Source organism: Dissoconium aciculare, assembly GCF_010015565.1.
Source record: "Dissoconium aciculare CBS 342.82 unplaced genomic scaffold K489scaffold_4, whole genome shotgun sequence".
Lineage (NCBI taxonomy): Eukaryota > Fungi > Ascomycota > Dothideomycetes > Mycosphaerellales > Dissoconiaceae > Dissoconium > Dissoconium aciculare.
In genome coordinates this window covers 2,002,445-2,030,158 of record NW_022984954.1, presented here as the reverse complement: position 1 = coordinate 2,030,158, position 27,714 = coordinate 2,002,445, and the positions used below count along the sequence as shown (strand labels likewise).

General features: G+C 52.2%; 17 protein-coding genes across 17 annotated transcripts; 8 read left to right on the top strand and 9 right to left on the bottom strand.

Annotated features, from left to right (window-relative positions):
- The first annotated feature begins 275 nt into the window (after window positions 1-275).
- On the top strand, window positions 276-3,083 carry K489DRAFT_379197 (acetolactate synthase). The gene is made up of 2 exons (XM_033604590.1): window positions 276-949; window positions 1,028-3,083. Exons 1-2 carry the CDS (start codon window positions 556-558, stop codon window positions 2,773-2,775), a joined length of 2,142 nt encoding a protein of 713 aa, XP_033461801.1. The 5' UTR covers window positions 276-555; the 3' UTR covers window positions 2,776-3,083.
- A 78-nt stretch (window positions 3,084-3,161) lies between these two features.
- Window positions 3,162-3,484, bottom strand: K489DRAFT_189719 (uncharacterized protein). The gene has a single exon (XM_033599518.1). The coding sequence runs from the start codon at window positions 3,361-3,363 to the stop codon at window positions 3,196-3,198; it is 168 nt and encodes a 55-aa protein (XP_033461800.1). The 5' UTR covers window positions 3,364-3,484; the 3' UTR covers window positions 3,162-3,195.
- A 517-nt stretch (window positions 3,485-4,001) lies between these two features.
- On the bottom strand, window positions 4,002-5,003 carry K489DRAFT_189705 (uncharacterized protein). The gene has a single exon (XM_033599517.1). The coding sequence runs from the start codon at window positions 4,871-4,873 to the stop codon at window positions 4,061-4,063; it is 813 nt and encodes a 270-aa protein (XP_033461799.1). The 5' UTR covers window positions 4,874-5,003; the 3' UTR covers window positions 4,002-4,060.
- A 206-nt stretch (window positions 5,004-5,209) lies between these two features.
- Window positions 5,210-6,034, top strand: K489DRAFT_369601 (cytochrome c and c1 heme-lyase; the record flags this gene model as incomplete). The annotated part of the gene is made up of 1 exon (XM_033603055.1): window positions 5,210-6,034. One exon carries the CDS (start codon window positions 5,210-5,212, stop codon window positions 6,032-6,034), a length of 825 nt encoding a protein of 274 aa, XP_033461798.1.
- A 188-nt stretch (window positions 6,035-6,222) lies between these two features.
- K489DRAFT_189365 (uncharacterized protein) lies at window positions 6,223-7,291 on the bottom strand. The gene has a single exon (XM_033599515.1). It carries the CDS (start codon window positions 6,976-6,978, stop codon window positions 6,412-6,414), a length of 567 nt encoding a protein of 188 aa, XP_033461797.1. The 5' UTR covers window positions 6,979-7,291; the 3' UTR covers window positions 6,223-6,411.
- Window positions 7,292-7,370: 79 nt separating this feature from the next.
- K489DRAFT_393912 (HET-domain-containing protein) lies at window positions 7,371-9,068 on the top strand (the record flags this gene model as incomplete). Its single annotated transcript, XM_033606790.1, has 2 exons — window positions 7,371-8,085; window positions 8,863-9,068. The coding sequence occupies 2 exons, from the start codon at window positions 7,371-7,373 to the stop codon at window positions 8,913-8,915; spliced, it is 768 nt and encodes a 255-aa protein (XP_033461796.1). The 3' UTR covers window positions 8,916-9,068.
- Window positions 8,916-11,091, top strand: K489DRAFT_189362 (ankyrin). The gene has a single exon (XM_033599514.1). The coding sequence runs from the start codon at window positions 9,034-9,036 to the stop codon at window positions 10,750-10,752; it is 1,719 nt and encodes a 572-aa protein (XP_033461795.1). The 5' UTR covers window positions 8,916-9,033; the 3' UTR covers window positions 10,753-11,091.
- On the top strand, window positions 10,984-13,203 carry K489DRAFT_379194 (GTPase MTG2). The gene has a single exon (XM_033604589.1). The coding sequence runs from the start codon at window positions 11,137-11,139 to the stop codon at window positions 12,916-12,918; it is 1,782 nt and encodes a 593-aa protein (XP_033461794.1). The 5' UTR covers window positions 10,984-11,136; the 3' UTR covers window positions 12,919-13,203.
- K489DRAFT_316862 (uncharacterized protein) lies at window positions 13,193-14,101 on the bottom strand (the record flags this gene model as incomplete). The annotated part of the gene is made up of 1 exon (XM_033601194.1): window positions 13,193-14,101. The coding sequence occupies one exon, from the start codon at window positions 14,099-14,101 to the stop codon at window positions 13,193-13,195; it is 909 nt and encodes a 302-aa protein (XP_033461793.1).
- Window positions 14,102-14,365: 264 nt separating this feature from the next.
- K489DRAFT_189388 (uncharacterized protein) lies at window positions 14,366-15,610 on the top strand. The gene is made up of 2 exons (XM_033599516.1): window positions 14,366-15,097; window positions 15,156-15,610. The coding sequence occupies exons 1-2, from the start codon at window positions 14,570-14,572 to the stop codon at window positions 15,315-15,317; spliced, it is 690 nt and encodes a 229-aa protein (XP_033461792.1). The 5' UTR covers window positions 14,366-14,569; the 3' UTR covers window positions 15,318-15,610.
- K489DRAFT_189358 (uncharacterized protein) lies at window positions 15,547-16,638 on the bottom strand. The gene has a single exon (XM_033599513.1). The coding sequence runs from the start codon at window positions 16,519-16,521 to the stop codon at window positions 15,904-15,906; it is 618 nt and encodes a 205-aa protein (XP_033461791.1). The 5' UTR covers window positions 16,522-16,638; the 3' UTR covers window positions 15,547-15,903.
- A 421-nt stretch (window positions 16,639-17,059) lies between these two features.
- K489DRAFT_379190 (MFS general substrate transporter) lies at window positions 17,060-19,089 on the top strand. The gene has a single exon (XM_033604588.1). The coding sequence runs from the start codon at window positions 17,382-17,384 to the stop codon at window positions 18,798-18,800; it is 1,419 nt and encodes a 472-aa protein (XP_033461790.1). The 5' UTR covers window positions 17,060-17,381; the 3' UTR covers window positions 18,801-19,089.
- A 7-nt stretch (window positions 19,090-19,096) lies between these two features.
- K489DRAFT_369594 (uncharacterized protein) lies at window positions 19,097-20,605 on the bottom strand (the record flags this gene model as incomplete). The annotated part of the gene is made up of 1 exon (XM_033603054.1): window positions 19,097-20,605. The coding sequence occupies one exon, from the start codon at window positions 20,603-20,605 to the stop codon at window positions 19,097-19,099; it is 1,509 nt and encodes a 502-aa protein (XP_033461789.1).
- Window positions 20,606-21,118: 513 nt separating this feature from the next.
- K489DRAFT_388089 (uncharacterized protein) lies at window positions 21,119-22,467 on the bottom strand (the record flags this gene model as incomplete). The annotated part of the gene is made up of 5 exons (XM_033606387.1): window positions 21,119-21,298; window positions 21,377-21,657; window positions 21,759-21,783; window positions 21,855-21,923; window positions 21,976-22,467. The coding sequence occupies 5 exons, from the start codon at window positions 22,465-22,467 to the stop codon at window positions 21,119-21,121; spliced, it is 1,047 nt and encodes a 348-aa protein (XP_033461788.1).
- A 1,265-nt stretch (window positions 22,468-23,732) lies between these two features.
- K489DRAFT_369592 (uncharacterized protein) lies at window positions 23,733-25,463 on the top strand (the record flags this gene model as incomplete). The annotated part of the gene is made up of 1 exon (XM_033603053.1): window positions 23,733-25,463. One exon carries the CDS (start codon window positions 23,733-23,735, stop codon window positions 25,461-25,463), a length of 1,731 nt encoding a protein of 576 aa, XP_033461787.1.
- A 483-nt stretch (window positions 25,464-25,946) lies between these two features.
- K489DRAFT_369591 (uncharacterized protein) lies at window positions 25,947-26,327 on the bottom strand (the record flags this gene model as incomplete). Its single annotated transcript, XM_033603052.1, has 1 exon — window positions 25,947-26,327. The coding sequence occupies one exon, from the start codon at window positions 26,325-26,327 to the stop codon at window positions 25,947-25,949; it is 381 nt and encodes a 126-aa protein (XP_033461786.1).
- On the bottom strand, window positions 26,277-27,058 carry K489DRAFT_189328 (uncharacterized protein). Its single transcript, XM_033599512.1, has one exon. The coding sequence runs from the start codon at window positions 26,757-26,759 to the stop codon at window positions 26,337-26,339; it is 423 nt and encodes a 140-aa protein (XP_033461785.1). The 5' UTR covers window positions 26,760-27,058; the 3' UTR covers window positions 26,277-26,336.
- Between the last annotated feature and the right edge of the window lie 656 nt (window positions 27,059-27,714).

Here is a 27,714-nt window from a genome sequence, read left to right as displayed (position 1 = left end):
CTGTCACTGTCTACGAATATCTTCATATCGTGCACATTAATGACCTATATCATTATAAAGAGAAAGGATATGTGAGGAGTAAGATGCACTAAGAGGGAGCCATTGGACCCTCCTCCAGACTGGAGTGAGTAGACTCACAGACTCACATATACCTAATACATGGAGGATGAATTGCCATACATTTGACTGGAGAAAGTCCTGGAGGTTGGATCCCCGCACTGACCTTGGTGTCGAACAGTCATCACTCTAGACCGTCTTGGGCCTAATTCTCTGCAGCCATTTCGCCCATCTCGCCCATTTTCGCCCTTGGGGCTCTTTTTTGGCGCGTGCTTTCTTTCGGTCGGCCGCCGCTGCTACTGCACCAAGGTGGATTTCGACTCATTCCTCCATCTCCAATTATTATTCCTCTCCATCTCATACTCTCACTCGCTTGCCAAATCCTTCCTACCTTTCCTCTCGGATTGCTTGACTGGCCGAGAGTGATTGTGTTCATCACTGCCAGCAAGACCACATCACCCGCCAGACAATCGGCAGCAACCAAGTGAGAGAAAAAAAATGTTGCAATCCGCCGCCTCGGCCAAGAGGGCCACCAGCCAATGCGTGCGCTGCGCGCGTGCTTTTTCCACCTCGCCCGCCCACACTTCCATTTCGCCATACCGGAGAGGCGCTCTGTCTCTCGCACAAACATCCTCATCCTCAGCATCGCAATCATCACAACAACGCAATGTCTCCGACACCTCAAAACGAGCGGCGCAAGCAGCCGCCACCGCGCCTGCGGGACAGCGTCAGGTGCCCAGTCCAGCATTCAATCGTGATGACTCCCGTCTGCGCGATGTTCACCCACTCCAGCCTTTCCGCCAGCAGCCTGAGATGGACCACAGCTTTGTCGGCATGACTGGAGGACAAATCTTCCACGAGATGATGCTTCGGCACGGAGTGAAGCACGTCTGTACGTTTGTGACTCAGATTTCAACACGAGAAATCTTTGCTCTGTTTGAACAAGATCAATGCTGACACATCTCCCCAGTTGGCTACCCTGGTGGTGCCATTCTTCCCGTATTCGACGCCATCTACAATAGCCCTCACTTCGATTTCATCCTCCCTCGACACGAACAAGGTGCTGGTCACATGGCAGAAGGTTATGCTCGTGCATGCGGCAAGCCTGGTGTGGTGATTGTCACCTCAGGACCTGGTGCGACCAACGTCGTCACCCCCATGCAGGATGCGCTTATGGACGGTACTCCGATGGTGGTCTTCACCGGCCAGGTCATGACCAGCTTGATCGGATCTGATGCATTCCAAGAGGCGGACATTGTGGGAATTTCACGGGCGTGCACCAAATGGAACGTTATGGTCAAGGATATCGCTGATCTCCCTCGACGCATCAATGAGGCTTTCGAGATTGCCACCTCTGGACGACCCGGACCCGTGCTTGTCGATCTGCCCAAAGATGTCACCGGTTTGACCTTGAACAAGCCCATTCCCGTTACCTCGACTCTGCCCTCTCGACCTTCAGCTGCCACGGTTGCTGCGCGTGAATTGTCTTCGAGACAGCTCGAGGCCAGCTTGAAGCGCTCAGCCGACCTCATCAACATGGCCAAGAAGCCTGTCATCTACGCAGGACAGGGTATTCTCGGACACCCCGATGGACCGGCTGTTCTCAAGGAGTTGGCCGACAAGGCTCAAATCCCGGTGACCACCACACTTCAAGGTCTCGGTGGCTTCGACGAGCTCGATGAGAAGTCCCTGCACATGCTCGGTATGCACGGATCTGCCTACGCGAACATGTCAATGCAGGAGGCCGATCTCATCCTCGCTCTTGGTGCCCGATTCGATGACCGTATCACCGGTAGCATTCCCAAGTTCGCTCCCCAGGCGCGCCTCGCAGCCGCTGAAGGCCGCGGAGGAATCATCCACTTCGAAATCATGCCCAAGAACATTAACAAGGTCGTCCAATCCAACGAGGCCGTCGAAGGCGACGTCACCACTAACCTCAAATCTCTCCTCCCTCACATCGAGACTCGCTCAAAGGAGGATCGCAAGGAGTGGTTCGGCCAGATCAAAGCCTGGAAGGAGCGGTTCCCATGGGCCTGGGAGAAGGAAGGCCACCCCGACGCTCTCATCAAACCTCAAACCGTCGTCGATACTCTCTCCAGGCTCACCGCCTCCCGCAAGCACGAGACCATCATCGCCACTGGTGTCGGCCAGCACCAGATGTGGGCCGCCCAGCACTTCCGCTGGCGCTCACCCCGCAGCATGATCACCTCCGGCGGTCTCGGCACGATGGGCTACGGCCTGCCCGCCGCCATCGGCGCCAAAGTTGCCCAGCCCGATAAACTCGTCATCGATATCGACGGCGACGCCTCCTTCCTCATGACGCAGACTGAGCTCTCCACCGCCGCGGAATTCAACATCGGCGTCAAAGTCCTCGTGCTGAACAACGAGGAGCAGGGCATGGTCACCCAATGGCAATCCCTCTTCTACCAGGACCGCTTCGCCCACACCCATCAGCGCAACCCGGATTTCGTCAAACTGTCCGAGGCCATGCACGTCCCCGCCCGCCGCACCAGCAAACTCGCCACCCTCGAGGACGACCTCATGTGGCTGATCGAAGGCTCCGGTCCCGGCCCAGCTTTCCTCGAGGTCGTCATCGATCAGAAGGTTCCGGTTCTTCCTATGGTTCCTGCCGGTTGCGGTCTGCATGAGTTCTTGGTGTACGATGAGAAGAAGGAGAAGGCTAGGAGGCAGCAGACCAGGGAACGCTCTGGTCGGTAGAGTGTTGGAGACGTAGGCAGGGTCGTTGGAAGGAAAGATTGGAAGGCGAAGAAGATGAAGAGATGATCTTGGGAAGAAATATTTCATGCTCCTAGTCTCATCATCACGTTTTCCGTTGTACGCTTTATTTTTTCTGTTGCGAAGTCTCGTTGATGTTACAATTCAAATGTCATGGGGACAAAAAGTGAACTTTTCTCAAATATCATATTTATCTTTTCTACCCTTACTACTCAAGTTCGATTCGTGGACGAGCCTTGTTTGTCTCGCTTGTTCCGGGAGAAGTGGACTTGCGAGGGTAATAGAATAAGCTGCGTAGAGACCCGATTTTTGAATGTATTGCTTGTTGATTGACCTCTATTTTCTAGCTTCTAGCTCACTAGAAAGCCAGGTCATGTTGTACTTCTCCGCGTCCGATGATAATTAGGCCTTTTTCTCTAATAGTGGCCAATGTCGCTTCTGGCCCGCATTGTCGATGCTTTCGCAGGACTTTGCAACATGCTCTATAGCGGTCGAGCAAAGGATGGTCTTGCCGCGTCCTGGTTTTCCATACATCCAGGGCTGGCTCCGTTGTGGTCTGTCAGATCTCATGGCGCCAAGTCGTGCGTGTGAACTCGACTTGCTTTCAGCCTGTTGCTTTCACAATTCGTGAAACTCCAATCATGCTTATTGCACGGAGCCTCGGAACACCTACAGAGCCATACGAGAGAAGAATCTATGCGTACGTAGAACTGATGGTAAATTACGAGAGCAGGACAGGACAAAATGCGCAGCTTTAACACTTCGCGCGGGCGTCGGAAATTCTTAGGGTTTGGGTTGCTTCTATCTTCTCCACGGCGCTGACACTGCGAGCAATATTTCTTGTTACTTTACAAGCGAACGAGTCGCAGGCCAGTGCCTCATGTTCCTGTTTGTATTCTCTCGGAAATGTTGTCCTTATCGCCTCAGTCTAACAACGGCGGCCGAGACAGGCATGTGATCGAAAAAGTTATCATGGACTACGGAGGCGCATCGCTGGTTCCTGGTACAGCTGCAACTTTCTTGGGGTTGTCACCGCTTCGTGCTCATGACATGCCTGTTAGACGGCAGGCCACCCAGACCATTGCTATCATCGAAAGTGGCGTGTTACAAACATTTCTTACCTACGAAGACCCGGGTTTCCCGGGATGAGAAACCGCATGAACCGCAGGGTTCACGATCAAATAGCGCAATAAATATAGTCCATGAGTATCACGACCATCTCAGCTAGAGGCCATCACTCGTTCGTCAAGGCGCCGCGATGGAGACTTCAGTAAGACTTACGGGAATGTCGCGCAGCGCCATTCGACGCTTTCGGGCAGTCCTTCTTCATATGTCCCTTCGTTCCGCACGTAAAGCAGGAAGAGTTGGAAGCATTGGACCCGGATGAGCCACCGCCGCCGCCTCCGCCAGATGAGATGCCACTTAGCCTATTGAGCTTGATCTCTTTTTTCCTCCTCTCTTCTCCCATCTGGTGAAGTCCGGCATTTTCAGCCTTTCTTTTCGCTTTACGCTCTGCGCGCACTCGTTCAGCCGCCGCTCTTTGTCCCTTCGCTATCAGTGCATCAACGCCAGTAGCATCACCGCCAACATTTGCTGCACCTTCCCCCTCATCTTCCTCACTGTCGTCATCGTCTTCATCATCATCGTCATTGTTCTTCCGTCGTCCGGCAAATTTGTCGAGTTTGCCGAACCGCTTTCGCCCTGCAACCTCGAATCGGCCAGACTCCTCGGCACCTGATTGCGCATCTGGTGTATCATTGTCATCGAGATGTGAGAAGCCTGCTGATACGATCTGAAATGGTGATTGCGCGACGGTTTCGGGTGCCTTATAGCTCAAATACCACTCATCATTGGCAGTAACGTTCTGTTGCCGTGCGCTCAATTCACCTTCAGGCGAGGACTGGTTGAATGGTTGTGGTCGAGAAGTGGGCGATGCATTATTTGCGCCTCCTATGGACAGTCGTTGTCTCTTCGTGGGAGGCTCTGAAGCAGGTGACGCGGGGGCCGAACCGCGTTGCATGAACTTCATTGTCGCCAGTCTTGACGACATGACCTTCGGTTGTTTGCTCGCCATGGCCATTGTCCGTTTCGAGAGAGGCGCGACAGGGATCCAATATTGTGCTGGGATTGTCGCGTGAACAGCGGAAGTGTGCGAAGGTTGAACTTCAGAGTTGCGACTGCCCTATGGTCGTCGAGAATTTCAAATTCGTGACCGGAGATGAGACTCCGTCTATTCAAGGTGCCCAGGTGGCGATCGACAAACCTTGAAAGCCGCGGAGGTGCTTATGTAATTAGATTTCTGGTCTCGGCTCAATCGAGCCCTGATTCTTTAGCCCGCAGATGATGATGCGACCACATCGACTTCCATCGAGACAAGCCTGATCCTAGGAAATTCACATCGATACAAGCTGCAAACATGCGACCGGAAGGCTCTGACCCCGCCGACAAATGTCCAGTTGATCATCGCACTCGCGAGAAATGGTTGGAAGCAGCAAGAGCAAGCGGCAACGCCGCATCGAATCCCCACTCATCACCACCTGGGAGCGGTTCTGCAGCGAGTCGTTTCTCCCTTGATACCGGCACTTGGACATCTCCCGCTACCATCGCACAGAATCGCGCGCCGAAGAGGCCTAAGATGTACAGTCTCTCAACAGATCGAGAAATCAGCACCATCCCTCGAGGGAATCTCACCAAACCCGTATCCGAACTCAATCCAGCCGAGCGTGCCGCTCTACCAACGCCTGCCTCAGCAAACAACGAACATTCCGCTACACATGACGCCACTACAGGCAACTGGGTGTACCCATCACAAGAGCAATTCTTCGCCGCGACTCGGCGGAAAGGCCACGAAGCGGCGCCAGGCGACATGGCAAGTGTGGTCCCCATTCACAACGCTGTAAACGAGCGCGCGTGGAAACAGATTCAAGATTGGGAAAGAGGCTGGGGTGCAGAGAAATGCGGAGGTCCGCGGTTGGTCAGTTTCGCAGGCGACAGCAAAGCATTGACGCCACGGGCAAGGTGGAACGCGCTCATGGGATATGCGCCACCGTTCGACCGGCATGATTGGGTGGTGGAGCGATGCGGAAAGAAGATCGAATACGTGATCGACTTTTATTCAGGCAAAGCAGGACCAGGTGATGCATCGATTGCCAAGAGCCTCAATTTCTACCTAGACGTCAGGCCGAAGCTAAACAGTTGGGAGGGCATCAAGATGCGCATTGCAAGAAGTTTCGAATGGTGAGCACAGACTGATGATATCAGCACGCGTCCGATTCTGGCTGCATAAGGTATTTTTGTACCTGGCTGGTCTCTTGTACTTTATCACATATCACAACTGTATCATGCAAACGCCTTCTCACTTTTCCTCATTACTTCAAGTACTGGCAACCTCGGAAATGACGGTGGTGGTTAAGAAATGGCACAACGGATAGGTCACAAGCCCTCTGAAGAGTTGTTGGCAAGAACAAGGACACTTCGTCATCGCATGTCCGACCTCGGCCAACCTCAAACATTTGTGCCATGCTCCTGCGTGCGATGACTGCAGTGACACCGCGCGGAAAGACCGATGATCTATACGTATGTTACACGAGCAGAATTCGTACAGCGCAGGGCTGCAGTCTACCGATGGTGTGCTGCTTTGCCGATGTGATGCACCGCATCGAGCACATTCTGACGATGATTCTGCAAGGGATGGGATTTGCAACAACCAAAGCGCCAAGTTGTGACAACGCCCCTGCAAGAACTTCGATAGCGCTCCTGCCTATTTGATACAAGCTGTACGACATTCTTCGTCCCGCTTTTTGCCCGTATGCATGTGACGAAGAAGGCCCCGGCGTCTGCAGATACAGTCCACCTTAATACAGGTTCGGTACCTACTGAGGTAGGCAGGCGTGGCAGGTAAGAACGACGCTCTGGAGGCCGGAGGTAATTAGTCATCAGCGCGACAAGAACCTTGGAATCCGATGGGTCATCGAAATGAGATTCAACCGGTACGTGCAGCCGCCCAGAGACTTCGGAAGGCGTTCCGATAACTATTATATACATCACAACCCTTGCGGTGACTGTCCAACGCTTATTAGTCAGAAACGTGAGAAAGATCTTGCGCCAGCCAACACTCCGAGTCGCTCCCGGACATTGTCCTTGCGTGGCTAAAGTTGCCGACATTCGGTATATGTAAGGGATCATCGCAGAAACCGGGTTGGGGTGATGGTGCGCCGCCTTCCTTGGGATCAAGTAGCATCTGACTGTATGCGCTTGCTGTACGTGCTGGCTATGTATCTGCCCTATTACAATATAGGTACATCTGCGTGACTTGCAGGGGAAATCATACTCAATCCACGACGCGGTGGACGTTATGCGCTGCCGGAGAGGACCTCGTGGTTGTACTGTTGGCGATCCTACCCTTGTGCAACGTGACTGCTGCTCCGCCCCATCGATTGCGCCTGAACGGCATCGGCGTCCTCAATTGCGAGCATGAAAGGCCAACCTGTTTCCCTTCCTGATCTCTGTTTGAAAACTTGCTCCTCGCACACAAGTCTCTCCTCAACCGAAGACTTTTTTCGTGATCATTCCACAGTATGAGGCTTCTCAGAGTTCATACCCTCACATTTGAAGAGTTTCCGGACACAAGCAGGCGGCCCCCATATGTTATTGCATCACATCGATGGCTCGGCACAGAGATCACGTATCAGGACGTATTGACAAGAACCTACACATCTAGCGAGGGATTTAAGAAGGTCGAACGATTTGCCGACTATATCATCAAGAATGTTAAATCAGTGAAACACTTGTGGATTGACACTTGCTGTATCAACAAGGAAAATCTGCCCGAGCTTTCCAGATCTATCACATCAATGTTCAAATGGTATCACGAGGCGCAGCAGTGCCTGGCCTACCTTCACGACGTTCCCAATTCTGAGGTCTGCACGAACAAGAACCGAGATCTACGCGCGTTCGAAACGAGTTCATGGTTTACGAGGGGCTGGACTCTGCAAGAGCTACTTGCGCCTCGCACCGTTGTCTTTCTAACCAAGGACTGGAAAGTGATCGGACACAAGGGAACAGCAGACACTCGCTTGCGTGAAGACCTGTTTGGTCCTCAGCTTCATTACCTACTCTCTCAAATTACCAAGATTCCGGAGCGAGTGCTAATTGACTACAGCCACAGCCAACAATTAAGCGTTGACGAAAGGCTGGAGTGGATGAACAAAAGGGAAATCACTAAAGAAGAAGACATGATGTATGCCTTGTTTGGGATTTTCGACATATCGATTGAGGTATTGTACGGCGAGGGTCTCGAATCAGCTCGAGACCGTCTGATAGACCGTATCTCCATTAAACCGGTAGGAGTACTGAACAAAATGGTCGCATGGCTGGAACTACCAGATCAGTGGACGATCCATCAGCAGAATCGCCAGATTCGGGAAGCCAAAACAGGCGATTGGCTGCTGTCGACTCCCGAGTACCGAGATTGGAAATCCGATGTTGATGGACATCAGCATCTTTGGGTCCACGGACCAATTGGTTGTGGCAAGACGTTTCTTTGCGGCCTCGCCGTTGACGATATCCACAAATCACACGCGAGCAAATCTTGGTTTGGACAAGCCATTTTCTATTTCAGCTTCTCGGAAACTCCGTCCGGGACCTATGGGCGTTTCATTCTCACTCTGTTAAGACAGCTGGCCGTCACAGGAATCGGAAGAAGGTTATTTGAACAAGCCTAGAAGAAGAGCCGTGGCGGACGGCCGGACCTGGAATAAATGCACGACATACTTATCAAGACGATCGACAGCTACGACAAAGTGCACGTTCATCTGGACGGTCTCGATGAGCGTATGCTAGCGTCCATACCAAGATCAAGTTCGCCCTTAGAGCTCATTGCCACCTTCCTGGCTCGCTCTCGCAAGATCAAGGTGATAGCCACTAGGCGATACGCGCACCGTGTGAAGTCGTTTCTGGAGGCCCAACTGAAGATCAAATCATTCGCTATACCACACAAGCACATTCGAGCAGATATACAACTCTATGTCACTGCCGTGCTTCAGAAAGATGTCGATCTTTGTGATATAGATACTGCTTTGCATGAGGAGATCATGCGCAAATTGATATCGACGACAATGTGAGCCATCCGCAACGAGCAACATTTGTGGTTGTCTGACTAATGAAAATGAAAGGTTCCAATGGGCAAAGTGCCAGCTAGATCGATTAGCTGACGCTGCTGGGGATGAGGACTTTCCCGCGATGTTGGACGAGATGCCCAAAGATTTGAACAGGACCTATGCGCGTATACTGCGCGACATCCCGGAGAACCGACAGCCTTTCGCCTGGAGACTGTTGAAATGGGTCGCATACTCACAGTCGCCATTGAGCATGAGTGAGGTCAAAGAGGCCATGCGTATCTCTGTCGATGAAGTTTACGGCGATGCCGTAAGCGTCGGTGCAAGGAATGAATACGTCCTAGACCGTACGCTACGATCGCTCCAGAGCCTCGTCGAGCCATACAAAGAGTACGAATGCATTGTCGATAAGACCAATGGTGAGGTTCAGCCGCGCGGTTTCGTCGCCCTGCGTCTGACCCACTTCTCAGTCGTCGAGTTTCTGGAATTATGGGGCCTCAATTTCCCGGACTTGGACTCCCTGAACGCGATTCTCCAGGACCATCCAGCATCGAGTGAGACGTCGTCGGATATCGTGACCCATCCCTTCTCGAGGGCGATAGCGCAAGAGTTCATGGCCCGGTGCTGCCTGGGATACTTGCGACACTACAGCGATTCGCCACAGAAGATGTCAAACATCACAGACCTGGATAATTTCAAGTTACTGAAATATGCTGCGCGGTCGTGGTTCATTCATGCAGCGTTTGCGGGAAGGGAAGTTGCCGCAGATGTTTCAGATTTCATTTGCAATATGGACTTGGGAAACGACTGGCTCAAAGTGTACAACCCAAGCGCCCATCTTGCGTCTCCATTCTCGAGAGAGATCGACAGGGAGCGACCAGGATCTCTTGCTCTTGCTGCTTTTCTTGGAGATCAGCGAATGGTCTTCAATCTATTTCACCATCCGGATAATAGTAAGTTCTGGGCCAAGCCACACATCGAGGCTCTATTTATAGCATCTCGATATGGCCATGCTAAGGTCGTCAAAGTACTTCTTGAAAGACGTCAACGGACGCTTGATAGAAAGCGATGGTCTCTCGTTCCCGAAGATAACGATATTGAGACGGCGCTTGTGGAAGCCTCGGCGGGAGGGCACGTTTCCGCCGTCCGGGAACTCACGGAGTACAACCCAAGCACAGACTCACAAGAGAACGCGCAGACAGCGGCTGCAGCTCGAAGCTACGTGGATCTTGTTGTTGAAGTATTGAAAGTGATTAAAGGAGTCAGAGTTACGCTCTGGCCTCAAGTTGAGGTAAGCACAACCTCTGGTTGCCATAGGCAATTACAATCACGAAGGTTCCTTCCGATACTTGTTAGCTTGTTCGTTGAGCGGGGCGTCTGGACCACCAGCGCGATCAACGCTGCCACGGAACACCACCAAACAGCAGTTGTCGATCTGCTGTCTGTGGGACAGCGAAATTCCGTGCTGCACGATTCTTTACTCAGCGCAGCCTTCCTCGGATATATTGACATCGTACGTCTGCTGCTAGGACGAGGTGTTTCTGATCCCGCGCAAGTACTACACATGGCTGCAGTGGAGGGCCACGCTGATATCGTGAGGCTCGAGCGATCACGTACCGATAAGATACCCCATCTCGCACTGAGACATGAGGCAACCCACAACAACCCCGTCGTCGTGAATATGCTACTCGAGTATGGGGCAATTGAACGGATCGAAGACGGTAGGGCAGCGTGCAAGGAAATTATGGAGCAGGCTCATTTGGCAGGCCAACATCACATACGAACCTTGTTGGCGGCCGAACTGGCGCCGCCCGAGGGTGCACAGGACGTGCAAGCAGACTAATGAATATGCCTCATTTCGAGCGTAAACCGACGGAATGCATCTTTGTGTGCTCTTCTTGTGAATGTGAACCTGGGCTTTTGTCTATTGTTGTGTTAGTCGTCTGCGAAACCACTACAGTACAAGTCATCACGAGAAACATCTCTCGAGTCAGTCATCACTAAGACGTTCTCTTTAAATAGGCACCTGCCCGCCCGCGCTTTTCCGTTGCTTCAACGCATGTGCCTGACGCTAAAGTAATGCACGCGCATGCAGGCGTACAATTTATGCAAGGATGTGTCAGCATTGAACATTCGCTCACTTAACTTCGAAATCAAGTGATTCGAACATTTCCATCATCTGCTCTGCTCATCACGTCAAATCAACCTCATAATCGCAAGGCCTAGGATGCGTCGCCATGCCGCGGCCCAGCAGCTGCTATCATCAACTTTGACGCCTTTTCTGTATCCTTGTCTGGACGGCGCGTGGACTTGTCGAGTACCGTCAAGACTTCGCCATGGAGTGCGCCATCTAAGCACAACGGCATCCGCGCCGGCGCCTTTGACGTCGAAGAATGTCAACGTCAATCAATTTGACCATCTCAATCCCGAGCCACCGTCCTATTCCTCGCAGCCTTTTGTCGATGCCTGCACTTTGCGAATCGCCTCTGGTGGCGGCGGACATGGATGCATCTCCTTCTTGCGAGAGATGTTCATCGACAATGGACCACCGAATGGAGGCGACGGAGGCAGTGGCGGATCTGTCTACATTCAGGCTGTAAGAGGTGAAACGAGTCTTCATAAGATTGCACGAAGAGGCACGGTTGCCGCAGGTCGAGGGAAGAATGGAATGGGAAAGATGCGAGGCGGAGGTCGAGGAGAAGATGTGCTGCTTACAGTGCCAGTGGGCACGGTTGTGCGCGAGGTTACCAGATACGATCCGGTTATTGAGGAGGAGAGGCTATACAGAGAATCACGGAGACGGAAGCGGAGGGCAGAAATAGAGGCAGCTGCAGCTGCAGCTGCACAGAATAATGATGATGGTGGTCATTTCCGACGAGATCGCTGGCTGATTTACCCTGGATTTCTCCCGAGAGCTTTCTCCACAGCTGAGATTCCTGCCGTGCCTCGACCCAGACGAAGCAGTCTCTTCGCGCTGCAACCGGCTTCTCCCTTTTGTCTCAACCTTGATGCGCCGATGGACGCACCGATGCTGCTGGCAGCAGGTGCGATGGGCGGCCTTGGCAACCCTCACTTCATAACAAAGACATTGCCGAAACCGAAATTCGCCTTGAAAGGAGACGATGGTATGCGGATCGAACTCCATTTGGAACTAAAGATTCTTGCAGATGTTGGTCTCGTCGGTCTTCCGAATGCTGGAAAGTCTACACTACTACGAGCGATCACCCGCTCAAGAACGAGGATCGGTGACTGGGCATTCACTACACTCCAACCTAATATCGGCACAGTAGTGCTCGATTCATATGCTGGTCGTCCTACCACCAAAGGAAAGACTCCGAGGACCAATTTTACCATCGCCGATATTCCTGGGCTCATCGAAGGTGCACACCTTGATCGCGGTCTCGGCCTGGGGTTTCTCCGTCACATCGAGCGTGCTGCGGTGTTGGCATTCGTCGTGGATCTCAGTGCTGGCGACGCAGTTCAAGCCTTGAAGGGTCTATGGCATGAAGTCGGACAGTACGAGAGATTGCGCGATGGCCGAGGCGGATATGATGCTGCTCAGCCGTTGTCCACATCAATTGAGCCAGACAGCTCAAATTCCAAATCAAAAGGGAAAGGTATTACTGGCGAACAAGCTCTCCTCGAGGCGCTCAAATCCCAGAATGACGCCGCAGCTGCAGCCGCTTCTGGAGCTTCAAGTTACCCGGATTTGCCCCAGCTCATTCTCCCCCCCATCAGCAGTAAACCTTGGTTCGTCATTGCGACCAAAGCAGATCTGCCCGAAACGCAGGAGCGATTCACAGAACTTCAGGCATACCTTGCCAAAGTCCAGAACGGAGAGGAAGAGCATCCTTGTCGAAGTGCTAGCGCGCACGGAAAAGCAGATGAGCGAGAGGAGATTGATGATCCTTGGCGCAAGAGACTGAAGGCGGTCCCCGTCTCGGCAATTAGCAAGCAAGGCGTCGATGGGTTGCCACAGCTTATCTTGGAGCTGCTGGATGAGGAGTGATGTATCACCATGTAATATCATTTTAGTGTCCGTGAGGAATCCATGAAACCGATGCTATTTTCCCCTAAAGACTGATTGCGGCTGTTTTAAGACCCGTGTCATCTGTAGCTCGAGTACTTACGACAGACGCACTTCTCACTTGCTCTGGAGGAGTTTTGTACACTGGCGGTGCGATGTCCTCGGCCGAGGAGTCTAGCCGGTCTTGGCTTGGAGGACGACAAGCCTGGTGATGTGACGTAGCGCAACGTCGGCGTGTTGAGTCATGATGAAGCATTTATATAGTGGACATGCGAACGAACTCATAAGAGCGTAGATACTGAAACTTGGGCTTCTTCAAGAACTTCGCGAGGTAAATGCGCACCCATTCGCTGTCGTAGTCGTCCAGAGATTGTGCTTTAAGATACTCCCACGGTTCGGGATACCAGCCAGCCTGGTGCCAGTCGATTATTGCAAGAAGACGACATGGTCCGTCGCCTTCCCTGGACAATATGATGTTGCTCTTGTCCAGATCTGCGTGTGTGAACTTGATGGGGATTCTGTCATCGAAGCCGCTGAGTTCGTCAACCTCCTTGCGCGGATTGGTGAACGTCTCTGACGGTGGGAGTGCAAGTTTTGCAAGAGCGTCGTGAAAGTCTGCGGCATTGTCGTGTGGACCCGTCGTATCGATGTCTCCGTCGAGAAAGGTGATGTCACGAAGAGCACCTCCGGATATCGAGCAAAGTGACGGGTAGTCGTGGGGCGTTCGAACGCGTTTCAAAGCTTGCGTTGCGTGGCGCAGTTCCCGACATGCAGCGCGTCGCTCACCCGGTTTCAATCGAGGCCATCTCTCATCCAATGGTGATCCATCAACGAGTTCGAGAAAGAGGAACGTTTGTTCCCCATCGCGCTTCCATCCGTATATTTTTGGAACAGGAACGAGATGGGCCAGATGGTTTTGCAGGAACCATATGCATTGCCCTTCAGCGATGCCCACAAAAGTGCCCCATTTGACGATCAATTTACGCCCTGGAAACCGCACTGGTTTTGGGCGATACGCTTGTGCCGCAGCCCCGAAAATGTCTTCGGCATTTTGTCGTATCTCCTCTATGCTGGGGTAATCCGACTCGAGACCATGGAACCAAACACTATCGCCCGTCGGGAGGTCTGTGGGCGTGAACGTCGATGTAGATTGTGCACAGCCCATAAACAACCCCGAAACCTCGGTGACGAGCGAGCAGAGATAAGAAAAAGCTCGGTGATACATTTGCGATGCAATCTTCAGGAATCGATACCGCGGAATGCATCTGTGAGGTTTACGCGCCTTGAAGCCGTCCCGGCGAAGATTCGCGCATTGACCACGACGACGCCGCAGTCCCGCATGGAACGGACGACAATCCGCTGTTTCACCCTTACCCAAAGTCAAGACATATTACTAGATGGGTTTTGCATTGGCAAGTTGACGCCCACAACGGTGATGCACGAGCAGATGATCGTGCTGAAATGTTCGTGCTGAAGTGCTCGGTGCATGGCGTTACGATGATCAGTTCGGACCATATATAAGATGATACCTCCCGCACCGATGTGGTCACGGACGACACACAAATCCATCCCGTCAATCCACTCAACATACGACCGTAGCTCCCGACAAAGCCGCATAAGCACTTGACCTATCATGGGTTTTTTCTCGAAGAAAGGTGCGGAACATGACCCAAACGCAGCCTTAGCCGCATCTTGCTCACAGAATAGTCTCAGACGGTTCATCCAAACCAGAACAAGCCGTGTCCGTATCAGCGGAAGCAGCATCGAACACTACAACATCGAACACCGAAACATCGACTTTGGAGACGCACCGCCCTATCTTTCTTCTCGTATGGAAAAGTGCAACATTCAAATCGCATTGGGCAATCTTCGTCCCCAACATAGAAGACCGAGCGGCGAAGAAAGGCAAATATTTCCATGTCGAAGTAGTCCCCTGAAAGGCTTCGTCTTCCAAATCGTCCGCGGTTGGGACATCAATTTGACCAGGAGCCGACCTTTCAATCCCATCGATTTGGGTTGGTGTCAAGCCGATCTGATCACTGACACGCCCACCGCCTCAAACCAACTGGTGAAAGACTCGATCCCAAGAGATCGTTTCGAAGAAATTCTTGCCTCAATTCCAGCGCCAGGAAAATCGATGAGGAGCGCATCAACTTCTGTCGTAAGTTTGAATCGGGGATCCGAGCCGCGTGTAGGTGCTAATGTGAAACTCCCTCCAGGCTTCCAGCAGTCGTCAGAAGGCAGAGTTGTCTGATTGTCAGTGGTGGACCACGCAATGCATTGGTGCCTTGGTAGACCAAGGCTACTTGATTTCATGCCCCAAGGGACTCAACAAAGGCAAAGACCCGCGGGTCGTGCTGAGCGAAAGTCCGCGGAATTAGGCGTCAATGAACCCAGCTTCTTTTCTTAAACAGATAGATGAGTAGGTACTCACCCAAGAGGGAGAGAAAGCTGAAGGTTGGGTCCGTGGTTTTGGAAGCTCGATGACAAAGCTGCATCCCTTTGTTTAGGACGAGTACCCCTGTTCCACTTGCAAGTGTTTGCCCTCGGAGGTGGAGGAATATTCCAGGGTTGGCCGGACCTCTTATCATATCTCAGTACTTGAAGAATCTGGGACGGCTTGCCTGTAATGAGTTATGTGGAGCAGATCACCGCTATAGACTCGACCGCGTACTTTGATTGTAGAAACGTGAATTCCAGTCTTTTTTATCGCCATGCTCCAGTTGAAAGGAAATTTATTGATCTTGCACTAGTCGAAATATAACGAGTGAAGTATGACATAGCTTGTGAGCATGTACATCAAGTAGACTGCTATTGCGGAGATGGCGCAAAACGAAAGCTGCCCATATTTCTTAACGAGCGCTGTACAGAGCTCCAGAGCTTCTTTCATGCAAATGGAAAAGCCTCCCCTATAACCAGAAGCTTTTTTGCAAGGGACGTAAGAGCGTAAAATTGCCTGGCAGTGATTCAGTGCATGGGGAGCAAAGTCAGCCAATCGGTAGGGCTCCTCTCGTCGCCTTCTGCTTTGACGAGCATTCCACGATCGATCATGGCTCGCATAACTTGGCGAATCCACCATTGGCAATCTCTCACTTCAGGCTTTATGCGCTTTCCTGCATGAGTCATGGCGTTACCGGATGAGACGCTGACTTTGTTGAGACTTGGCCCAGGAGCGTCAATGTCGGTGCAAATTTGCTCAAATGCATCTCGCGGAGAGTTATCAACGAAGCCGCCACCATCCTCCTCGTCTTTGGTCTCGCCAGTATTACTGATTGAGGTGTCAGTGCCCCAAGATCCAGATTCCATGGTAGAGTCCTGGGCACTGGGCAGTGATAATACACCGATGCGAAATTGCCGGTCGGCACCGACGCTGCGGTGCTTGCCCACATCGTATGAGCGGATTATCTCTAGCTTAAAGCCATTGAGGCGGTCGCCTGAGACATGGATCCTGCGCCCGATGCGAGACTCTCTCACCCCACGGCGTTCAGAGTCCGATGGCGGAGAAGGATCTGGGACAAAGAACGACCAGTGGGCAGCGAAGAGCGGCGACGGAGGAATGACGACGTAGACTACCGATCCGCTCATGTCCGGCGATGTTGATTGTGATGAATATGCAGGTGATGGACGCTATGCGACACTCGCCATGTGATTGAGAGTTCGGGAGATTCACGCCCGATGGAAGAAGCGTGCCGGCGCCGAAGGAATTCGGAACGAAGCGCGACAAAGCGTGCAGGTTAGCCGCGTCGTGGCATTCGGACGTTTCCCACGTGTTGCCTAGCGCGTAAGGCGTGCTCGAAGCCATGAACTGCATCATCTTGGGCCAAGGCTTGGAAGTTGAGACGACAACAGCGATATCAAAGGCTGTAAGGTCTAAGCGATGCCTGAGTGATCCTAAACGCCGAGACCCAAGACCTCTGGACTGCCAATAACTCAAACTCACTCAAGCCAAAAGCAATGCCACATCGACTGGCTTGCTCACTTCGGTCACTTTGGCGAACGCACGCGACATGAACATGCCATGGCGGACAGCCCACGTAGGGCGGGAGTATGCTTCAATACTAGGAAGACGTTAAATTGAGAAGACTAGATTCTAATCAGAAGAATTCTGAGGAAATCGAAGCGAGAATGGCGGACAAGGCTTGCTAACGCCCTGGTCGCATCAACACTCGCTTGGCAGAGCAACAGTGTATAAAGACAGTATCTCAGTCCCAGCCAGATAAATCAGATACCAAACATTTCTTTACTTTGAGCCGCAGTCATGGCGTTCATTGATGAGAAGGTGACCGATATCCAGTACGCTGCCAGCAGCGACGATGAAGTCTTGGATAGTCAAAAGGAGTGGACCCGCGAGGAAGAGCGCGCAGCCAAGTGGAAGTAAGCCTTGTTCCTGTTGCCGATGATTCTAAGCACACACTGATTTGAGCTTTAGGTTGGACTTGATCATCATGCCTATTCTCACCCTTGGCTTCTTCTGCCTGCAACTTGACCGTGGAAACATTGCTAACGCCCTGACTGACACCTTGCTCAAAGATGTCAAGATCGACCAAGATCAATTCAATGTCGGCCAGCAGATGTTGTCGCTTGGCATAGTGCTCTTCGAAATCCCATCCAACATGATCTTGTACCGATTGGGCCCTGGTAAATGGTTGACTATGCAATTGTTCTTTTTCGGTCTTGTCAGCACCTTCCAGGCTTGGATGCACGACTACGGCTCCTTTATCACTACTCGTCTCCTCCTCGGTATCACCGAATGTGGCTTCATTCCCGGCGGCCTTTGGACTCTCTCCACATGGTACACTCGCAAGGAAACTGCGAAGCGCGTCATGTTTTTTTACTTCGGCAATCAATTCGGTCAAGCATCGGCTAAGCTTCTCGCCTACGGCATCCTTCATATGCGAGGTGTTGGTGGAAAGCCAGGATGGTTCTGGCTCTTCGTCATCATGGGTATCTTCACTCTTGCAAGCGGTTTCATCTTTGGCTTCTTCCTCCCCGACTCATTTAAGAACCCCCATAGCACTTTCGCACCGAAGTGGCGCATCTTCACCGACCGCGAGATCTACATCTTACAGACTCGTGTCGTGCGCGACGACCCTGCCAAGGGAAGGAAAAAGACCAGCATTGGACTTCCTGCGTTCAAGAAAGCTTTTGGCAACTGGCGTCTCTGGCTTCACTTCTTCATCTCCTTCGCCAACAACGGACCTCAGCGCGGATTCGACACCTACGCGCCATCGCTCGTGTCCGAGATGGGCTTCGGTGCCTTGACTGCCAACGCTATGGCCTCAGTCGGTCTTTTCGTTCAGATTCCTGTTGCCTTCCTCTTCAGTGTTGTCTCCGACAGATTCGACAAGCGTGGCGAGACGGTCATTGTTGGTCTTAGCATGGCCACTCTCGGTTATGTCTTCAACCGCATCTTCACCGAGATTTCTATTCAAGGAGTGCGTTACTTCGGTGTCGTCTGGACTCAGACTTTCGGCACCTTCTCTCACCCTCTCAACATCACATGGATGTCTCTTACCTGCACCGACTCCGAGGAGCGTGCTCTAGCTATGGCAATGGTCATCATGGGTGCCAACATGGCTGGTATCTACGGTGCCCAGATCTTCCGCTCCGACGATAAGCCTCGATATCGTCGTGCTTTTGCCATTGGCATCGGTGTTTTGGCCTTCGGTACTCTTTGCGCGATTGCTCGAAAGGTCGATGAACACTTCCGGGGCCGACAAGGCAAGGTTGCCAACGAGATCGAGGGGGAAGAGGCCACTGACAACGGACGTTCCAACTCGGTCCCGCCCAGTGATGTTCAGCCAGCGCCTCTCATCGTCGGCGACGGGTTGAAGGTGCAGAACACCGTGGCCACGCGACCATGATCGCATGCTCGGTGAATCGTGGAGGTTTTTCACGTCAGATCAGAATACCCATGATAACGAATGCGTTGTTTCGAATTTCCCAGTCGTTCCATTCAATCAGCAGTGCACCAGAACCCCAGCTCGGTGGTGCGATCATGTTCTACGTCGCAATTCATTTGTCGCCCCGTAGTCTTCCCTTGCACAAATGACAACCGCCAAGCACTAAAACCACCATCCTGCATCAGCCAAGCCGCAAACATCTGTCAGCAGAATAGAACTCTGCTTAACTACACCGCATTACATCCACTCATTCTCGCCTATGCCACAGTCGTGCTTCGCAACCTGTCTAGCTCTTTTCCAATTGACACCCACGTCGCGGGGAGCAACGATGCCGTGATCCAATGATTCCTAGCGTGATCCTCGCCAAGCAGCACGAAAACATTCTTCGCGCCTGCGTTCGCCGCCAAGGAGGATGCATGGTGGTAGATGATGGTTCCGGGAGGGTTGACCCGCGACTCGGAAGAGTCTCCTGCTTTGATCACGGCACCGGCGAAATCTGCTGTGGTTGCGAACTTCGCGCGCGTCCAATTGGTGAATGGCACAAGGAGACCGTCGGTGGGCCCGAATAGCAACCTTGCGGGATCGAGGCCTGTCTTGGCAGGGTTTTCACGAGCCGGGAAGACCTCGTTGAGATATGCGAGAGCTTGTGCTTCGGTGGCCTGGGTCGCTAGACTTTTGCGGTTCGCGAGTGCGATGCTGCCGATGGAGCCGGTAGCCTCGGAAGCGCCGAGCAATAAGAATGCGCCGATGGCCATGTTCTGAATATAGACACCCGATGCCTGTGCAATAGCAGCAATGCGGAAGCGCAAGTTCAGTGCGTGAAGGGCGATTATAGGCCTTGGCGATGGCAGAGCACGGGCGAGTGCACGCACGAAGAATCCGGTGAGTACATCGCCTTCACTGACGAACGGGCGTTCTGCGCCGGCTGCAGTCGTCGCATCGAGATCGGCCTGCGCCTCCCGTACCAATGTCTCAATCTCTTTACGCGAGAGACAGAATGACCGCTCCACTGCTGTAGGCTCTCGAATCATGCCCCAGGCGAAGCGTAAGCCAAAACCGATCATCCCAAATGTGCTGAGTCGCTGATCCTGCAATACCAACGGTTCTGTCGCTTTGCCTTCTGCACGTGCTGTCTCCACGACTTTCTCCACTGCATCCTCGCGTGCGCCGAGCATTGCTGGAACCTCGTCGTCTCGGCCATTGATCACCAGCGACCAGGCATGAAGCAGAGCTTGCTGGCCCATGACATCCATGAGTGTGTGTGGCCAGGACAAACCGACGAGAGTCGCGTCTTTGAAGGAAGTAATTTGCAATGAGATCTGTGGGACATCGCCCTTCAGGTAGTCTGATAAGATCTTGGGGGCGTCTTCAGGGACTGCGAAAGGTTGAAATTTTCGCGAGCCATCTTGGAAGCCGTTTCCAAAAGACGACTTTGGCAGGTCTTTGCCGAGAGAATCTTCACCTATGCTCGTCGATTTTGCGACGTGATTATATCGGACTGGCGGCCGTGTGGTCGTGAACTCGCGAGGAGCACTGATCTCCAACTTCCGGCTTGCGTTCAACCGCAAGCGTCCTCCAAGCTTGCGCCAATCGTCAATCTCGAGGAGCCGCCACAATGATTTGTGTAGTTTGTCGGAATCGAGTACATCGTTGAAGCGCAGCGTCCATGTTACGACAATGCCACGAAGTGTCTCGTTGTCATCGAGCGTGAAGACGGGATATACTTCTTCGGGTACATTATCAGCGGGCTTAGCCTCGGACGCCATTTTCAAGACCGACGATGATGAATGAACCTTCGAGATAATCCAGAGAACAGATCGGTCAGGTGCAATACTTAAAAACGAAGTTTGCACGCTTCATAAAATGGAATCCTACGCCGCCTTCGACTGCACAAAATCACAGTGCTTTGTATAAAATCATGATAAGGTCGCAGCGTCAGGATATCGTCCCGTATCCGAAGCTGCCCCTGAACGCACTGACGTCTTTGCCCATGCGAATCATTTGTTGCCCTGGAAAACGCCTCGCGTGCGGACCACTAATCCGCAATCATCAGGGACAGAATGATTATTATGCAACGCGCATAAAGCTGTGTTGGTGTCCGACAATCGGCAGACACGTGCTGCATAGCAATATTTTGGGGTTAACGGCCGACGTCAAAAATCATGATTACATGTAAATATCATCAGCCCTCGTGAGTTTCTTCATGAGCGCCAACTGCATGGCTGTGTAATCAACCCAAAGTCACATTCACTCTTTCAAAGAACCACAGGATCCATGGATCAGACCTCCGACACATTCACATTTTTGGTGGCGGGCGTCTCCAAGGGCACAAAAGGTGGCGCATCTCCGAACCGCTCAGCCGTGAGCCCCGCATATCCCGGGCGTGAGAAACCACGTGCAAGTTGACGTTCATACGAGACTTGACGCAGACGATTGCTCTCGTTCGGAGTCAGACGAAGCTAGACGAGGAACAAGTCAGCGAGCGTTTCCATAGAGGAGTAATATTAGGCTCCAGCACGGGACGACATCAAACTTACATAAATTTCCACCGCCGCAGCATGGAGGAGAAGAGCAAGCCAGCCCGCTGCTCCGAAGGGAATAGAAACAGACGTCGCGATGGCCAAGGGGTTGGTCGATTTGATGTTGGCTTCGATGACGGCACGTTGGTTCGGATTTGAGCCATCGAAGTAGGCGCCGCAGGTCGGATAGAAGGCCAAAGTACGATCCTGACCAAGGACTGATGCGATCTGCCCGCAAGGTCGTGACTCGTAGAAGCCGCCGATCATGCTGATGATGGAAAAGCTGCATGCAATTATGACTTTCCTCACTTGGTCAGTGAAATTCTCTCTCACTGTTTTGCGACCGCCAGTCAAAGCGAGTGTTCTCGTCTGGTTTACACTAGATTAAGGTTTAACTTACGGCGAATAGTCACAATGGTGGAGAGCTGCATATTGAGGTAAGCACGAAATCTCGACCAAGCTTGAATCTGGGAGTTCAAGGCGATCAGAAACTTACGTATGCCCAAGTCCGGATCATCCAAGCGCGATGCTGATCGATCTGAAGGAGTTTGATGTTGACCAATGCCTTCGGTTGGTGTCAGCGAGGGCAAGAAAATGTATAACATTGAGGGACTCACCATGATGAAGCTTATTGTCACCAGGATGACCATAGCACCTGACCATACACGATCATTGAACTTGCCACCGAAAGCGACCGGGGCGATAATGAGTACACCAGCATTGCTGACCGTGACCAGTAAGACGATGAGGTATCCATTGAGGCGGTGGAAAAGCATGGCCTTGTATCGGAACCAAGGAGTAAATTGAAAGCAGACCAAGATGGCCGCTGGGATGATAGTGAACAAATGAAGTTGCATGCCGACCTTCCAAGGATTCCGCAGATAGTAGTAACATTCTCCGGGTGAAGCACCGCTGGCGCCTCGTTGTGGATTGCAGAAGATCCCATAGAAGGACAGATACATCACACGTGACAGCGCAAATCCGAGCAGATATCCCAGACAGAGGAACCACAAGACAAAGTTGTAGCCTTTGGTGAAGCCGAGCGGACGGTAAATGCGGTGCATCGCGTTGGCGAAGCGGCCTTGATAAGGAGATTTGGGAGCCGACATGTGATTGACGATTGAAGCAATATGATGAATGCTGGGCCGCTCGAGGAATCGCTTGAGTCGAAGAGAGATGTGTGGGACGGGAATGTAGGAAGACATCTTTCGTTCTTATATACCTATTCATCTCCATACGACCTCGCGCCAATGCAGAAAATTTGAAAGCATGATGAGCGCTGGATGTCCTTTCAGTACTAGATACGACAGCAGAACCACGCACAACGGTTGAGTGATGATATTGCGCGTCAATGTTGACAGATGAATACGGCGTTGTTCAGTCCTGTAACAGCGCAGTCGCAGAATGGTGCAGAAGCGGTTTAGTGTACGAGAAATGAAGGTCCGGTCGTGAAGCAAGCTGCATCTCTTCGCCGCCTTGTCATCCCTACAATGCACGTGGAAGTGCAGTGATGTATTTGTTCAAGGACGGATCAACAATAATCTTGATGAGAGAGATACGGCGCCGAACCACACGTGTGCATGAAGTTCGCCAAATTTGCGATATCACGCTCTGGGTATCACTACGTCAAAGGAAAGCCGGTCTGCTAGTCGTGCCCTGAACTTCTCGGAATGAGGATGACTACTACTCCGATGTCCTTGGTGAGAAGACTAACCATCGGCAGTCTGCAATCCTACCCGACGCCATTCTCATGCATCAATGATATGTGACATCAGTTGATAATGCTGGCAAATGACGTTCGTGAACCGGCGAGAGTTCGGCTTCGAAAGGATCGACAACTTCCATGCACGTTCGCAGTTTGGTCCCAAAGGGGAAAGACGTGGGCTGACAAAGCCGACCTGACCTGACCTCTGTTGCTGACTAAATATTAGACACAGCCATCACGCTATGACACCTGCGATCTTGGAATCCGCCCGTCAGATCTCCAGATGCATATCCCGATGTCGCGTGTTTTATCATTGCAATGATCATCGATCGTCCATACGCTCGGCGCGATCATGCATAAGCTCGCTGCTTGGGGAGAGCCTTCTCGCGTGTCGATCGCGTAACATGTGGGAACCCTGACTCTCGGTCGTCAACGACTTCAGCTGTTTTATTCGATGGTTCACGAAGCAGCTTACACATTTTGATAGAGGCGCTTTGATAGGCTTACCAACCTTATTTCACACCCACTCTCATCCGTTCAATCTGCATCTTTTACGAGGGTTCTCTGATGTGCCAGCGCCCTGATCCATCGCTTTGCTAAACTTCACGATTGGCCCGCGTCTTGCCTATCCCTATCATCCCCCCCCTGATTTCGCACAGCTCGCTTGAAATGGTGGGCAAGGCGCATTCCAAAGGTTGTCGACGATGCCGCCGCCACAAGAAGGGATGCGATGGCGGAAGACCGCGATGCGGACAATGCTCCAAGTTGAACACGGAGTGTATTTATGAGGTCCGCGATTTTATTACACATGGACCTGCGTTTCGGGATTCAGTGTGTTCTTCATCGAAGAAGGCCGCCACCCTGCAGCTCGAGTCAAGTGAAGAGCCTTCGCCAGCCACATCAAGCCCGGGCAGCCTAGCTTGTACTTCTCGTCCCGCTCAAGCATTATCATTCGTATCTCCAGTTCTCGACGCTCGACTCGAAAGGACTGCAATGGAAATGCGGCTCGAGGAAAGTTTCTGGATGCAGTATCTTCCGTATGAGTGTACACACATTCCGTCTGCCCTCGAGGATGGCAGCGGAAGCTCTTTGACGGTGTGGTCAAAGCTGCGCGACCAAGCAATGGGTTCGCAGACGGCTCGACTGGCGTTCCGTGCTACCGCGCTAATGAGTCTTGGACGCCTTCGAACAAATCGTGACTACGCCATAGTTGCCACGCGAATATATGCGCAAGCTTTACGACAAGTCAATAATGCACTTCAACGCTCTGATGCCTGCCACGATCCCGCTACACTGGCGGCCACACGATTCCTTGCTCTCTTCGAGACTTTTCGTGTGGGCGACAGCACTGAAGTGTCTTCTCAGGCCATTGACTGGCAGAATCACGTCCACGGAATGTCTCGCATCATCGAAATACGTGGATCTGAGAAAGTCACGACGCTCGCTGATTGGAACGTGATCACTGATGCACGACAATCAGCAGCAGTTTGCGGCATTATACTCAAGCGACCAGTGGGTCTTGCCACCCGAGAATGGAGCCGTACGTTCAGGGGAATGCATGACCATGTGGCGCCTAGTCTCCGTGAGAATCTTGTGGACATCATGGCGCTCATTCCGAATATACTCGATCAACAGAATCGACTTTACGCACGCATGGACTCATGCGTCACCGCTGACGAGCACAGCAAGATTGCTGAAGATTGCATGAAGCTATCAGCTGATGCTCTGCGTGTTGCTGAGCTTCTACTTGCCTGGGAAAAGCACATGCTGCAGTTTGTCCTTGGAAAGGTTGACCTCAGCGCGATAGACAAAGCACCAGAGCTCGAGCCGTCGGTCCTGAGTACATACTGTCGCCAGTTGAACTACTGCGAGTTTGACCTCACGGCACAATTTTGGTTCGCCTGCGTCATGATGTTCACTCGCCTCGCTGTCTTCCACGAGAACGCTCAAACATGGAACAAGTCGATGCCGTTCAGCTATCCCCTTTCATTACCAACGCCGCTTCCAGAACGATTTGCACCTGCACCATATGCAGCAAGCATCGCACGGAATGCTGAACATTTCTTCGAGCCCGCTGCAGGCCTCTGGGGCGCCGAGCACGCACCCATATGCATGGCCGCCGCCAGTTACTACTTCGCTGCACACGGTCTGCAGACGTCGGCCGAGATGCGTCTTCTCCAGTCGGTACTGTCGAGCCCTCGCGCGCGGGCTTTCTCGCTGAGTTTCTTGAGAAGTCTTGCTGTAGCAGCGACACCGGAGGTTGCCAATGGAAATGCATCGAGGGACCCGGATCGTGAACTCATGGCTCAAACGTGGTTTGGGATGCGGCCGATCCGGCATGATTTCGCGCAGGACGCTTGGATTCTTGCGCCGGGGCTTTGGCCAGATCACACGCCTTAGGGCCGGTATGCAGCCATTCCAGCGTCGGTCTACACACATCGATCAAGTTGGAAGGGAGATTTCAATGACTCAGCAGGTCCTGACAGTCACTGATGACTAACAACCTACTCGCCTACTGCTATACGTCAAAAGGCAGATTCAGGTGATTGAAACCTGTTGTTAAGCTGTCGGGGGTCCGGGTCCGAATGGACGGCAGCCTCAACAATGCCTGAACGTGGTATTACGTGCCAAGAATCGCCGATGATGAATGAGTTTTAGGACCAAAAATATGGAGGATTGCTGGCACATTTACCAAAGCGATTGGAACAGTCATCAACATGAAGGCATGATCGGCAACCGCAAAACGAGCACCGACAAGTCAGAATACAGTTGGGCAGATCGGATCGTGGAGACTGACGAGGATCGTGACTGAAATAATGTGCGAACGATTCACCAGACCTAGCCGTGTCTAAGGGAGCAGCACTGCAAGCAGATCCTCAGCGCTCAATGCCGAGCTTCGTCACGGTGAGAAGACTCCATCACCGAGAAGGCACTGGCCTGTTTCTCAGCGTCAGGCCCCGTCGCAGCATATACCGTCTTCTCGCCCAAGTACAGGTAGTCGTGTCCAGGAGGCGTGTAGACATAGTACAGAAATCCCAACTCGTACGTCTTCGCATCAATCCACGCATAGAGCTCCGTCGGGCTGCCCTCGGGGCCGTCAGTCTTGCTGCAAGGCGTGTATTGAGAGCCGTTCGGGTCGTCCGGGCCGGTTAAGCTGCCGTTGCAGGCCACGGGGGTGATCAGAGCGGGTCGTTGAGTCAGACGAAACTGGAAGATATACAAGTCAGCAGGCCATTTAGAAGATTGCACATTTTTCGTCGACATAGTGGAAAGCTAGGTATGAATCAATGCATGATGCTTGGTATCTTGGTACCCGAGCGCTTCCCGGGCTTTCCTATGCAGCTCAGCGGAGACCTGTACAGATATCGCCGTCTGATCTTTCGCTCTTGTGTCCCAGGCGGCCGTTGCAAGGGTTGCATGACTCCCTCTTCCCGACTTCTTCATGTATTTCCTCAATGGTGGCGACTTGGCTTCGCGATTGATTTGAAGATGGAGGTAAAGCATGTCGCCGATCTTCTCGCCGCAATCAATACGCAGTTGAGCGATTGCGTCGATTTTGGCTCGGAGAGATGGTGTAAGGTGGCTTCTAGCTTGAGGCGATTTCCCTAAAAGCTTAGCTAGCAAGACTTGTGGTGACCCGTGGGATTCAAAGAAGTTACGAAGTACTTTTGACATGATTTGTGTGATCGCTGTCATCCGACGTACTTTGAGCAGGTCGAGACTATTTCATCGATGCTCTACACAGCACCGATAAGCCTCAGCGTGAGCGCTCTCTCATCGCAATGTTGGAAGGACTCTGCCTTCCATTGTGGTTTCCCTTGTCCAAATCGCTGCCTACGATCGCGACGATGGCTACTACCTCATTTCCAGTCCTTGGCTGTTTGGTTTGAGCGGTGTACTCCTACCACGCCGTCATATCGACCTATGTTCATGCCGCACTCCCAGTGCTCGCACTTGAGCAAACTCTGCAAAAGTTACGAATACTCGATATTTCTGTGCCCGACCGGTGCGACACGTGACGAGAAGCGTTGCGACAGGTCTTCTGAATCCGGTCATTGTTGCCTGTCGACTACTGTCATTGCAGAGCAGCGCATTCAGACGATCATTTGAAATCCTCGAGAATTTGAAAAAGATGAATCGCTTATGGCTCCAAGCCAAGTTACGGTCTTCTTGATATTCTGTATAGAACACTGCAGGTCACTGTCATCTTGATGTGTGTAGAAGCAGGGACCAAAGACGTGCAGACAAAATTTCACGTCATTCCTGAAAACGATAGTGACTGCTGCCGCGAATTATGCAGACAGAGTCGCAGATGTCGTCCCATTTCCACTGCTTGTGCTGTTGTCTTTATGATTCCGATGTAGATGCATCGAATGTAGACGCAAGTCCCTATTCGGCTCCTAAGGATGAGCGAAAAACTGATCAACCACGTTGTTCACGTTGTTACTACCAGCCAAATTCTGGCTCGGGGTTCGTTCGAGCTTTGGAAAGCAGCGATAACGGCCTACATGCGATCGATTTAGCAATCATAGTCGGACATTTGGACGGAATAATGACTGATGCGACGGTCGAATCGACCAGATGGACAGACTGCATTGATACTTGTGTCAGGTAGTCGCCATCCTTCGGTGTCAATCATTCGAATTCGCTA

Bases quoted from the DNA above. Each gene is read 5' to 3' on its own strand.
- K489DRAFT_379197 (XM_033604590.1), top strand. From the start codon at position 556: ATGTTGCAATCCGCCGCCTCGGCCAAGAGGGCCACCAGCCAATGCGTG. The intron at 950-1,027 runs GTACGTTTGTGA...ACATCTCCCCAG, and splicing joins GCACGGAGTGAAGCACGTCT to TTGGCTACCCTGGTGGTGCC.
- K489DRAFT_189719 (XM_033599518.1), bottom strand. From the start codon at position 3,363: ATGAGATCTGACAGACCACAACGGAGCCAGCCCTGGATGTATGGAAAA.
- K489DRAFT_189705 (XM_033599517.1), bottom strand. From the start codon at position 4,873: ATGGCCATGGCGAGCAAACAACCGAAGGTCATGTCGTCAAGACTGGCG.
- K489DRAFT_189365 (XM_033599515.1), bottom strand. From the start codon at position 6,978: ATGATCCCTTACATATACCGAATGTCGGCAACTTTAGCCACGCAAGGA.
- K489DRAFT_189362 (XM_033599514.1), top strand. From the start codon at position 9,034: ATGTTGGACGAGATGCCCAAAGATTTGAACAGGACCTATGCGCGTATA.
- K489DRAFT_379194 (XM_033604589.1), top strand. From the start codon at position 11,137: ATGCGTCGCCATGCCGCGGCCCAGCAGCTGCTATCATCAACTTTGACG.
- K489DRAFT_189388 (XM_033599516.1), top strand. From the start codon at position 14,570: ATGGGTTTTTTCTCGAAGAAAGGTGCGGAACATGACCCAAACGCAGCC. The intron at 15,098-15,155 runs GTAAGTTTGAAT...AACTCCCTCCAG, and splicing joins GGAGCGCATCAACTTCTGTC to GCTTCCAGCAGTCGTCAGAA.
- K489DRAFT_189358 (XM_033599513.1), bottom strand. From the start codon at position 16,521: ATGAGCGGATCGGTAGTCTACGTCGTCATTCCTCCGTCGCCGCTCTTC.
- K489DRAFT_379190 (XM_033604588.1), top strand. From the start codon at position 17,382: ATGCCTATTCTCACCCTTGGCTTCTTCTGCCTGCAACTTGACCGTGGA.
- K489DRAFT_189328 (XM_033599512.1), bottom strand. From the start codon at position 26,759: ATGACAGCGATCACACAAATCATGTCAAAAGTACTTCGTAACTTCTTT.